This window comes from Pezoporus occidentalis, unplaced genomic scaffold (genome assembly GCF_034315485.1).
Source record: "Pezoporus occidentalis ecotype Australia unplaced genomic scaffold, CSIRO_AGI_Poc_V1 ctg980, whole genome shotgun sequence".
Taxonomy (NCBI): Eukaryota; Metazoa; Chordata; class Aves; order Psittaciformes; family Psittacidae; genus Pezoporus; species Pezoporus occidentalis.
This window is the reverse complement of record NW_026916348.1, coordinates 5,239-16,524: the sequence shown is the minus strand read 5'-3', so window position 1 is coordinate 16,524 and position 11,286 is coordinate 5,239. Positions and strand designations below refer to the sequence as shown.

General features: G+C 45.0%; 1 protein-coding gene across 3 annotated transcripts; it reads left to right on the top strand.

Moving 5' to 3' along the window:
- Nucleotides 1-3,431: 3,431 nt before the first annotated feature.
- Nucleotides 3,432-10,932, top strand: CMTR2 (cap methyltransferase 2). Of its 3 annotated transcripts, none has more exons than XM_062606868.1 (2): nucleotides 3,432-3,872; nucleotides 5,428-8,786. In XM_062606868.1, the coding sequence occupies exon 2, from the start codon at nucleotides 5,447-5,449 to the stop codon at nucleotides 7,739-7,741; it is 2,295 nt and encodes a 764-aa protein (XP_062462852.1). In that variant the 5' UTR covers nucleotides 3,432-3,872; nucleotides 5,428-5,446; the 3' UTR covers nucleotides 7,742-8,786. The 3 variants fall into 3 exon arrangements, 2 of the variants coding, with proteins under 2 accessions (XP_062462852.1, XP_062462853.1); XM_062606869.1 differs by lacking the exon at nucleotides 3,432-3,872 and adding an exon at nucleotides 4,383-4,488; XR_009962403.1 differs by lacking the exon at nucleotides 3,432-3,872 and adding an exon at nucleotides 10,356-10,932 and having other exon boundaries at nucleotides 4,802-7,794.
- Nucleotides 10,933-11,286: the final 354 nt, after the last annotated feature.

Sequence of the window (11,286 nt, the reverse complement as noted above, 5' to 3'; positions counted from 1 at the left end):
AGAGCTGCCTCTAATGAGCTTTAAAAACATGCTGGCATAGCCAGCCTGATAGGTAAGTGTGCAGCAAGACCCTCTAGACATCTCAAGAAGGCTGAAGCAAGGTGGGATTTGTGATGGGCCTTTGCAAATCCCTGTAGAGAAGCTATAAACTAAGACAATCTCTGTAAATCTCTAAATGTCTCCTTTACCCTTGGCACTCCAGCTGCACTTTCACAAAAAGTAAAAAAGGCTGTTACCTGCCTGTCTTTAGGAGACCAATGTTTCTTGCATCCTGCACAATGATAACAAAAATTATGGTGAGATCTGATGCAAAATTACACATTTCTGGGGTTTATCTTTAGAAGCAGCGTGAGAAGCACAGATTGTAGCCTTGTAGCATCTATGAATTCTACACAGAATTCTGCCAGGGCTCAGCATAGTCCTCCCAGCAGACTTCCTGCATAGCCAGTATCATGAAAAGAGCTCCTGAACACACCAGCAACTCCACAGCTCCATCACATAGCATGCTTTTACTACATATGCATTCTGCTATTTTAATGACAAAAAAAAGTCAGAGGCCTGAACGAGATTACTTTGCTCTTAATTAGCTTCCAATGTTTACCTGCACAATGTTCCTTTAAAGACAGATGCTTCTGTTTGAAGCTTATAATAATGCCACAGCTGTGCACACATCTCATGATGTGCGAGGGAAAAAATCAGCTATCAACCAACAGATTAGTTCCACAAAAGCAGGACTAATCCAGGAAGAAAGTGCTGTGTTCCCATTTTGAGTGTCTCATACTGACAGAAAAGACAATAACCAGCATTTTGACATATCTACTTGGACTTCTGCTTTAACATGAAGATTTAGGAAAATCAAGGAGGAAACTGAAGCTCACAAGCTGAGTTGAAGGTTTAATTTCAGAAAAAAATTATGTTTTTCTGAAGCCTGCTATTAGATTACATTTCTTTTAGCTAGGAATCTTGTAGTGTTGCGTGCCCAGTGATGGGTTGTTCTCCCCTGTATTTTGGGGAAGCCTTATCTTCAGTAACGCAGAAGACTATGACACTGAGAAGCTATAAGCTATAGTAAAAGCTTAGTAGGGTAATGCTAAAAGGTAAGAGTATTCCTTACATATAGCTTTCCCCTACATGCTTAATTGTTGTTGCTCCCTTACTGATAATAATCAAACACTTAAGAACCCAACAGAATATAAAAAGGTGAGTTACGTGTTTAAGAGGAGATTACAAAAATCCATCTCTTAAACACAATGATTTAAATAGCCTGTTTTCCACAGGACTCAGTACAAGTTTTGCAACTGCTGTGTAGCAGGAATAAGAAAAGTAATTGAAACACCAGAGCATCACTGGAGATATCAGAGAGCCAGAAGTAAAGGAAAGATGTGGCCAGGCTTTTACTATAAAGACAAAAAGCAAGCATTACAGAATGAAATACACATTAACTTCAAAGCCTCTTAAGCTAAACATTTTAGCAATACAACTACTTTACACCCAGTACAATCAAAGAAACCACATCATGCACTGGAAAACCCTCAACTACCCACAGACTACTCAGCTGCTTTAACTAATTTGTCCCCATTCTGCCTCCTATCCCTAAGTAGCCAAAGATGTTGACTGACTGGGAAGTGATTTTCAAACAGGCCAATCCAAGGGTGAAGAGGCATTGCAGATTTACATGTAAAACTTCCCTCCACAGGTAAAACTTTTTGCTATGAGATAGCCAGTATCTTTTTGTAATGTTACTGAATAGGGTGAGTATGGCAATTTTAACTTTAAAAATATCACCCCCTAGGGGATTTAAAAAGTTTTAGTCCTGTACTTATTCATAAAACTAATTTTCTTTCTGTTTAAGGCTCTTTCTATTTTGTAGCAGTTATTGCTTCATTTTAGAAAACAAGCAAGTAGCTTAAAAGTGCATGTGTGGGAACTTGTCTGTTTATAGTTTTATATTCTCAGTTAAGATTTTAACTTAGGAATTCTCTGCCTACAACAGGAGAAAAGATTACTTACCTATCTGTTATTATTATTATGTCCTTAAGATGGAAAAGATTTCTTTGCCAATTACTGAGCTTCTAGAAAAAAATCCCCTTGTTATGTCAGTTTGGGGCTCCCTTGTATTCACAGCAATGAATTTTTATGCTAAGGTTACTCTGGATTTAGGGCTGGATTGAGCATCATCAAGAAGAAATTTGTGACAGTACAGAAGTCAATAGCAGAAAGCCTGGCACTGAAGTGAAAGGATTTATGCTAACTCATGCTATATTGCTGGCTGTTTGTTTCCAAAAGGGCTGGCAAGTGCCTCATTCTCTAACCTATGCACAGGAAAATCCCTGCAATGTTTAAAATCTCAACAGCAGCTCACACCTGCTGTCTGCTGTAATAATTAATTTGCTTTGACCTTCCTGCCTCTGCTTGCAATTAGATACTGTTTTGCTGTCTAGAAAGTGCGCTTCCAGGGATGCTGCAATGCTCACTTGATTCCACTCATTACTGCTCCGTTAGTATTTCAACTAGTATTTGTCTCCTGCCAAGCCAAGGTGGGTGTAATGAGTCTCCTGGGGATTTAGAAAGGGTTATCAAGTGCAAGAGACTTCTGAAGTGTCTGCCTGTGGGTTAGAGAGACCAAAGCAAACTCTGGAGGAGCATCACTGATGCCTCCAGAGACAAAGGCTGGCCTAGGTAGTGTGTGTGAGATGTGGCATCTGCAGTGCTGGGCGAGGATGGTGCTTTGCCCTGGCCATGCTCCTAGGTCAGCTGTGTCTGGCTCTGCAGGGCTCATGTCCCACGTCTGCAGGCAGAAGGATGCAAGGCCCTGAGCCCCAGCCCTTCCTCTCCGAAGGGTTGGAGCAGGATGGTGCTCCTCCTATTTTTTCTCTGAGCAACCTGATCATGTATGTACGTATGAATGATCATGTGGTAAGTGCTAGCTGAATAACGTCTATGAATGCTTATCCTCCCTACTGGGCCGCACTACCGCTGGAGGCAGCTCCTCTGCTCCCTTCTCGCAGAACCAGCTCAGGTGAGCAGGGTTTCCTGGTGAAGAACAGCCTCCTTGCTCCTGCAAATGAAACGGCTGCCGTGCTTCCTGCCCGGCCTCAGGAGCCGTCTCTTGGTACGGTAAGGCTCTGGGCCTTCCCCGCGGAACCCTCTCCCTGCGCCCTACACGAACTCAGCAGCACGCATCCCGTCACGTGACACCTGCCTCCGGCGCCCCACTGAGGCGAGGGTCCGGGGGCGGGGCCTGCCTGGCTTTCCGCCGCAGCCCGCCGGGTAAGAGCTGGGGCGTATCTGCGCCGCGCGGGAGCCGCGGACTCGCGTAGGAAGCGGGCGGTGCAGGGAGGCCGCGGCTGTGCGAGAGGCTGGGCCGGAGGCAGGCGGCTGGGCCGCGGCGGCTGGCTCGGAGGGCGTGTTTCTCCGGGGCTCTGCGGTCCCCGCGTGTGCCGGGTCTGGCTGCGCGGCAGCTCCGGGCGGGAGCTGGTGTGCAGTCCCCGGGAATGTGTGAGGAGCTGCGGGGCGGGAAGAGCCCGGAGGCGCCCTTCAGCGGCTCGAGTCAGGCGGTGGGGGCTGAAATAACTGTAAACCAGAAAAAACAGGCGATCGCTTTTTCCTTGTCGTGCTTTGGGTGATGGACTTGTTCAGGGGTTTGCTGGTGTGAACTCTGGGATCGTGTTTAAAAACGACTTAAAACTGGTTTAGGGCACAGCAGTCTTAAGTGTTTCCCTCAGCTTTCCTCGGCCCCTCAGCACAGCTTGTGAGAAAGGACGAGATTAAAGCTGCAGAATATCTGTAAAGGAAAGTGAAACTAAGTATGCTCATTGAAAGTAAGTGGAATTGTGGAAATTGGAGGTGAAACTTCAGCCGTCAGAGAGCTGGTGCTTATGAGAGGAGCTGTTGTCGCCCTGTTGCTGCTGCCTGAGGTGCTACATTGTTTCAAGGGGAAAAGTGTTTCAGTTGACTATTGTTTGTTCTGTTTGCTTCCAAAGTTTCTCAACTGTTTCAGTTTTAGTCCAGTATTCTATTACATTGAACTGTAACACTGAAGATTGTTATTTGCTTCTGAGCCAGACGGGTGGTTAAAATAATATGCCGAGGGATTTCCCAGTGTCAGCCCCACAAAGGAGCAGGTTGTATTTTCTGTTGTTGGAGGGTTACACCTTTGTAGGTTCTAAAATGATGTAGAAGTAAACACAATCACTGTTAAGTCCTTACAGGCAGTTCTCTGTCATTGTGTCTCTGGTGACAAGGATGATTCCTGAGTTTCGGTGGTGTCTGCGCACCTTGTAACTACATGTGAGAGAAGTTGGTATCTGTAGAGAAGTTGCTCAGTTATTGTGTGGCTTGAGTGGTTGCTTTCTGCTAGACCATTTGAAGCTGCTTGAAAAGTCCATAATGAAAGTCTCAGAAAACAAAGAATTCCAGTGTAACTGTTGGACTCTGTGGTCTCAAAGATCTTCATCCTAAACAATTCTGTGATCCCCGTCTCTTGTGGTAATTTTGATTAAATTGTTTTACTTAAATGAGCGTCTTAGTTTTGAATAGATTGCAGGCAGATTTCTGGTTAGTGAACCTAACTTCTGCTTGTGTGCTGGAGCAGATGGCTACAGAGCTCCTTAGCTTTGTGCAGAGTGTGCTTCTGATACCTGCGTGTATGCGCTCAAAGCACAACACTTCGCACTACTTCCTCCTTTAATATAAAGCATGATTTAAGATTGACTGTGGATGCAACAAAGTCTCTTCTTGCTTTGGATTTATTTCTGTTTTCCAGTAGGGGAAGTAAGGCTGTACTGCTGAGCACAGAAACAGGGTTTTGCTTGCAGGCTGGGTTTCAACCTCTCACCAGGGTCTCCTAAGCAAAGGGCCTGGGTGCTGGTGAGGGGCTCGCTCTGCATCACGCTGGGTTTTGTGGAAGAGGTATGAGGGATAGCAGTTGGTAAAGAGGAGGAGAAGCTGGGCTCCCTTTCCAAGCTCCCTTGCCTTGTGGCTCTCTGGTCTCCTTACTTTGAACTCCTGGATAAATACTTCCATAATCAGATGAAAAGATTTTTTGGGCACTTGTTTAATTTGTATGGCTTGTGGTATGGTTTCTTTTGTGACTAAGATACTTGGATTTAAGTGTTCAGACCTACAGAGTGAGCAGAGCATTCTGAGATCAGTGAAGAGCCAAAGCAGCAGCTAACTCTTCTTCACTTGTTATGTAAATAGCATGAAGGGTGATTGAACCCGTGAATCTCCTGATCTCCAGATAGCCTCATTCAGGAGAACCCTCATTTACTTTCCTCACCTGTACACAATTCTGTGAAGAGTTTCTCATGTTCTGCAATACAGAGGTTAAGCAGGAGAGATCTTTATTGTTTAAGAAGAGCTTTGCCTATTTACATACATGTGTGACTGGCATGACAGTGTTTATTCTTCTGTGCTGTTCTCCAGGTCTTGAATCAATCCAAGAATGAACAAATGTAAGAAGTCTTATGTTAACCGGACTACAAACCTTGACAAGTTCAGTCCTGAAATTCTGTCTGAAATTGAGAAGCTCTTTGCAAAGAAGTTTACTTACACTAAGCCAGTGAATAATGAGTGGCAGCTTCCAGATCCCAGCAATGCTTTTACAAGCGATCACAAGGAATTCGACTCACTTCTGGCTCTGAAGAACTCCATGAATGACGTGAAGAATCAACTCAGTGATAAGAACCTGGATGAATGGCATCAGCACACCTCATTTACCAATAAAGCAGGGAAAATAGTTCCTCATGTGAAGAAATGGGTGAATGCTGAGCTGTGTACCCAGGCGTGGTGCAAGTTCCATGAGATCCTGTGCAGTTTTCCTCTTCTCCCTGAAGAAGCTCTTCAGGACAGAGAACTGAATACTGTCCACCTCTGTGAAGCACCTGGAGCTTTCATAGCCAGCCTCAACCACTACTTGAAATCCCACCATGTCCAATGTGACTGGAATTGGGTAGCGAACACTCTAAACCCATATCATGAAGCCAATGACACTCTTATGATGATAATGGATGACCGTCTCATAGCAAATACCTTGCCTTGGTGGTACTTTGGCCCAGATAACACTGGTGACGTGATGACACTGAAACACCTAACAGGACTTCAGAACTTTATAAGTAACATGGCCATAGTTCACTTGGTGACTGCTGATGGCAGCTTTGATTGCCAGGGGAATCCGGGAGAACAGGAGGCTCTTGTCTCACCCCTTCATTACTGTGAAACAGTCAGTGCTTTAATGATCCTGGGCACTGGAGGGTCCTTTGTTTTGAAAATGTTCACGCTGTTTGAACACTGTTCTATCAATCTGCTCTTTCTGCTAAACTGCTCTTTTGAGGAGGTCCATGTCTTTAAGCCAGCCACTAGCAAAGCTGGCAACTCAGAGGCCTATGTGATTTGTCTTCGTTACATGGGCAGAGAGAGCATCCATCCGTTGCTTTCTAAGATGATACAGAACTTTGGAACAGAAATGGTCAACAAAGCACTTTTTCCCCAGCATGTGCTGCCAGAGTCTTTTCTTAAACTACATGAAGAGTGTTGCATGTTCTTCCACAAGTGCCAGGTAGAAACTATCTCTCAGAACATCCATCTCTTTGAGTGCATGGGAGAAGCAGAGCAGACAAAACTGAACAAGTTAAGAGATTGTGCAGTGGAGTTCTTCATGCAGAGACTTTGTCTGAAACCCATTTCCAGAAAGAACTGGCTTGTCAGGAAATCTCGGACTGGTTGCAGCATGAATACAAAATGGTTTGGGCAAAGAAGCAAATATTTTAGTACGTACAATGAAAGGAGGATGCTGGAAACCCTCACGTGGAATGATAAAGTGGCAAAGGGCTATTTTAATCACTGGGCTGAAGAGCATAGTTTAAATACTGCTGGGAAAATGTGTGTCTTGGAAGGATTGTCTTCTGACCTCGAGTGTAGCTTGTGGTATGTTTTGGAAGGAAAAAGATTACCAGTGGTAAAATGTTCCCCATTCTGTGATGGTCAAGTCTTGGAAAATCTGAATGAAGCGCTGAACACATTGATGGGGGAGAGTCTGAAGAGCAGAAAGATACTGCAGGCATGTCAGTCGTGTGAAGTGCTTCCTGGGGAACTGATACTGGCAGAAGTGTCTGATCTCTCCAGATGTCACCAGGAAGTCCTAAAGGGAAGATGTGGTGACCAGTTCACGTGCCTTGTGGTAGACTTCTCATCCCTCTGTGATATTGAGAGCCAGCCCAACATGGAAACAAAGCTCCTGGACTCATCCACACTGCTGACATTCAGCCTCTCTTTGCTTTATGATGGAGAACCAAAGTACCAGCAGCAGCTTTTGGACTGTGTTCTGCATTCGTTGGATCAGCTGACAGTGGGAGATGCATTGATTTTGCCTATTCTTTCTTGTTTTACACGCTTCACAGCTGGCCTGGTATTTATATTGCACTGCTGCTTCAGACGCATCACATTCATTTGTCCAGCCTGCCCTGAGCCCTTGAGGAGCAGCGCTGCTTTGCTGTGCGTTGGTTACCGAGGCCTCCCAAATCCAGTTGTACTCTACCTGCAGCATCTGAAGGAGCTAATGAGCTCTTTGCTTGACACAGACTCTCCCCAGCAAGTTTTGCAGTTTGTGCCCATGGAGGTTCTCCTCCAGGGCAAGCTGTTGGAGTTCTTATGGGATTTAAACACAGCCATTGCCAAGAGACAGCTTCACTTGATTGTGGAAGCTAAGCAGCAGCAAATGACTAGTGATGTTTCACTTTAAAATAGCTCTAGAATTGAGCAAGTTGCTGCTGCTAGACCTTCTTTCACAGGCAGGTAGAAGGTGTTAAAAACATTGTGAATGTGAAGGTGATGTTACTGCAAAAACCCCTGGTGTGATGTTAGTGCTGGGGGGATGTTTTGAGCTATCAGTCCCACTTGCACCACATTTTCCTGTTGTACAGAAACCTGAGGCTTAATCTCAAATGTAGGGGACATGGGAGGGACAATGCATGAAGTGGAGAAACTGTTTCTTTTCTGTCCCGGCTCTCTCTGAGCAAGTTTCTTTGTGTGCCATCTAATTCAGAATTGACTGTAGTGACAGGACAAGGAGTAATGGGTTCAAACTAAAACAGAAGTTCAGGTAAGATACAAGGAAGCGGTTCTTTCCTGTGAGCGTGGTGATGCACTAAAACAGGTTGCCCAGAGAAGCAGTAAATGCTCCATCCCTGGCATTGTTCAAGGCCAGGTCGGACAGAGCCTTTGGTGACATGGTCTAGTGTCAGGCATCCCTGTCCATGTCAGTGGGGTTGGAACTGGATGATCTTAAGGTCCTTTCCAGCCCTAACCATTCTATAATTTTATAATTCTATGATTCTGTGATTCTATGATGGTAGGTGTGGTGGTGCATTATACCTGTAACATCAGGCCAGATGATGGGGGACCCTGTTTTGTGACGTTAGCCCTCTTCTACTGATCCAGCAAACCGTGGGGGTTTTGACACATAGGTACTTTTCCAGGGTTTGTAGGATCTGAAACATGAGGTTTGGGCCAGAACGCTGAGTGGTGTGGTTTTGTGTGGCTTTTTAGAATAATTATTCTAATAATTTCAGACTCCTTAGAATAGTTTGAGATGCCTGAGCAAAGAAGACTTCCATCTGTCTATTAACAAGAAGCTGCAAATGTTTTTCAGGCTGAAAATGTGATCATGCGTGTTTCTGTGTATCAAGAAATGCTTTGGGTACCATTGGAGGCACAATAAGCTGAAGGAGTTTGTGATAACTGTCTTTGGGAAAGTATGGTTAAGACTTCATAGAATCATAGAATCGTAGAATCATAGAATAGTTAGGGTTGGAAAGGACCTTAAGATCATCTAGTTCCATGGGCAGGGACACCTCAGAGGAGACTGCATCGCCCAAGGCTCTATCCAGCCTGGCCTTGAACAATGCCAGGGATGGAGCATTTACCACCCTTTAGGCAACCTGTTTCAGTGCCTCACCACCCTCACAGTAGAGAACTTCTTCCTTTTATCTAACCTAAAGTTCTTCTGTTTCTATTTAAACCCATTACCCCTTGTTCTATCGCTGCAGTCCCTGACGAAGAGTCCCTCTCCAGCATCCTTGTAGGCCCCCTTCAGATATTGGAAGGCTGCTATGAGGTCTTCACACAGCCTTCTATTTTCCAAGCTGAACAGCCCCAGCTGTCTCAGCCTGTCTTCATACAGGAGGTACTTTATCCCCCTTAGCGTCCTCATGGTCCTCCTCTGGACTGGCTCCAAAAGCTCTATGTCCTTATGCTGAGGACACCGGAACTGTATGCAGTACGCCATGTGGGGTCTCATGAGAGCAGGGGGTCAGAATCACCTCCTGCAGCCTGCTGGTCACGCTTCTATTGCTGCAGCCCGGGATGTGGTTCGGTTTCTGGGCTGCGAGTGCACACTGAAGCCAGCTCGTGTTCCATTTATATTTGACTAACACCCCCAGGTCCTTCTTCTCAGGCTGCTCCGAATCACTTCTCTGCCCAACCTGTATCTGTGTCTGTGATTGCCCTGACCCAGGTGTAGGACCTTGTGCTTGGCTTTGTTGAACTTTGTGAGGCTGGCATTGGCCCAGCTCTCAAGGTCCCTCTGGATACCATCCCTTCCCTCCAGTCTGCCAACCAGACCACACAGCTTGGCGTTGTCAGCAAACTTGCAAAGGGCATGCTTGATCCCACTGTCCATGTTGCCGGCAGTAGGTTCCCCTTAAAGATAAAAATGATGAAATTGGTAACTGACTGTTGCTTTAACTGGTAACTGACTGTTGCAGTTTTATTTTCGACATTGCTCCTTTGAGAGCTAAGTTTTGAGGCCTAAGTCGTGTATCTTAACAGTTTTGAGTTTGTAGCATATATGGAAAAACCTGCTTGGGGAGAAATGATGTTTAAAGGAGACATAGATTTGCTGTCATTATGTGCATGATCCTGTAGAGAACCGTCAAAAGAAGGAAAATGTAGTCTCCTGATGAGTTACAAGCCACCTTCTGGAAGCACTTGTCATTATAGAATGTGGCAGCTTGAAGGATAGTTGATCACTGGTAAGGGATTAAAGGCACTGCTGAAAACATGCTTTGTCTGGAGGTGGTGCCCATTGAATTGCCTTTCCTGCCGCTTTGGTTGGGGCAGAGTTTAATGCCTTTAACAGTTCATTTTTCATTGAAGAACTTGAGAGGTGAATGAGTTGGTGTCTCAGGTCTGACTCATTCATAACATTGTCTGAAAATCTTGCTTTTTACGCTTGCCTGTAAGTAGAAGCTGCCCTACACAAAAGCTTCTGGGGTTGGCCATGGTCCATTTTAATTAATTAAAATTACTTTGCTTTTTTTGCTGTGAGCTGAGTCGTGCTTTCTCTGTCCGACCAGGCAGGCGGGGAACAGAGGTTACAGGCTGGGAGATACATGCAGTGAGAGCTTTTCCTGTGAATCAGTTTTTGAACCTGTAAATGGAAGAATGCAAGCAGTGCCGCAGGTGCATTTCACTGAAGAATAAAAAAGAAAGGCTAAAAAACAAACTAAGGGGGAAGAAACTGCAGAAGAATAGATGATGAAAGAGTGTCAAAGATCGCCTGTAAAAGCCTGCTTTATCTGAAACAGAAAGTAGGGTAAGGGGATTGTCTACCACAGGCACCCCTATGTCTCTGCCATTGTTCAGAGGTGATTAACACTTCTGAGAGTCCCACTGAGCTTTGGCATTTGAAAAGCCATTTCTTAAAGCTGGGGAGATGAGGTGTTTTGAGTGCATTGGCTGTGGTTACACTGTGGTATTCCGCCACGGAGCTGTGAGTGGGCAGAAGCATCTCCTCTAGCAGGTACTTACCTTGGTTTTTTTTTCCTCACTAAGGTTAATATTTTTAAAAAGTTATTTTATAGGTGAAGTAAAACCCTGAGGTGACTGGTGGACTGTGAGAGAAAATGCATTTATTGTTTCAGACTTTCCTTGATCTGTACATCTGTACAGATCTTTCCTGTACATCTGACAAACTCTGTAGACTTCCTTGAGATTCCTTCTGTCCCATTGTTTGCCTTGGTATCAGTCCCCCTGTCTTCATAATCTTTTTAGGAGAAAAGCTTTTAGATGGTCACAGAACTTTGGGGTGAGTTAGGATTGTGTACTTCAAGATCCCATGGACTGAGTTAGTGGGGAACTGTAATCCAGCTGTTTGGAGGTATCCCCCCAAAAATGTGTGCGAGCGCTTCTGCAAAGGCAGGTCTCTAAACTGAAGGAAATCCATGTCCTATTGGGTCCTGATGCCTGATATATGCTGGAGGTTTTTTGTTGGCAGACACAGTGAGA

Excerpts from the sequence above, each read along its gene's own strand:
- CMTR2 (XM_062606868.1), top strand. The coding sequence starts at position 5,447 with ATGAACAAATGTAAGAAGTCTTATGTTAACCGGACTACAAACCTTGAC.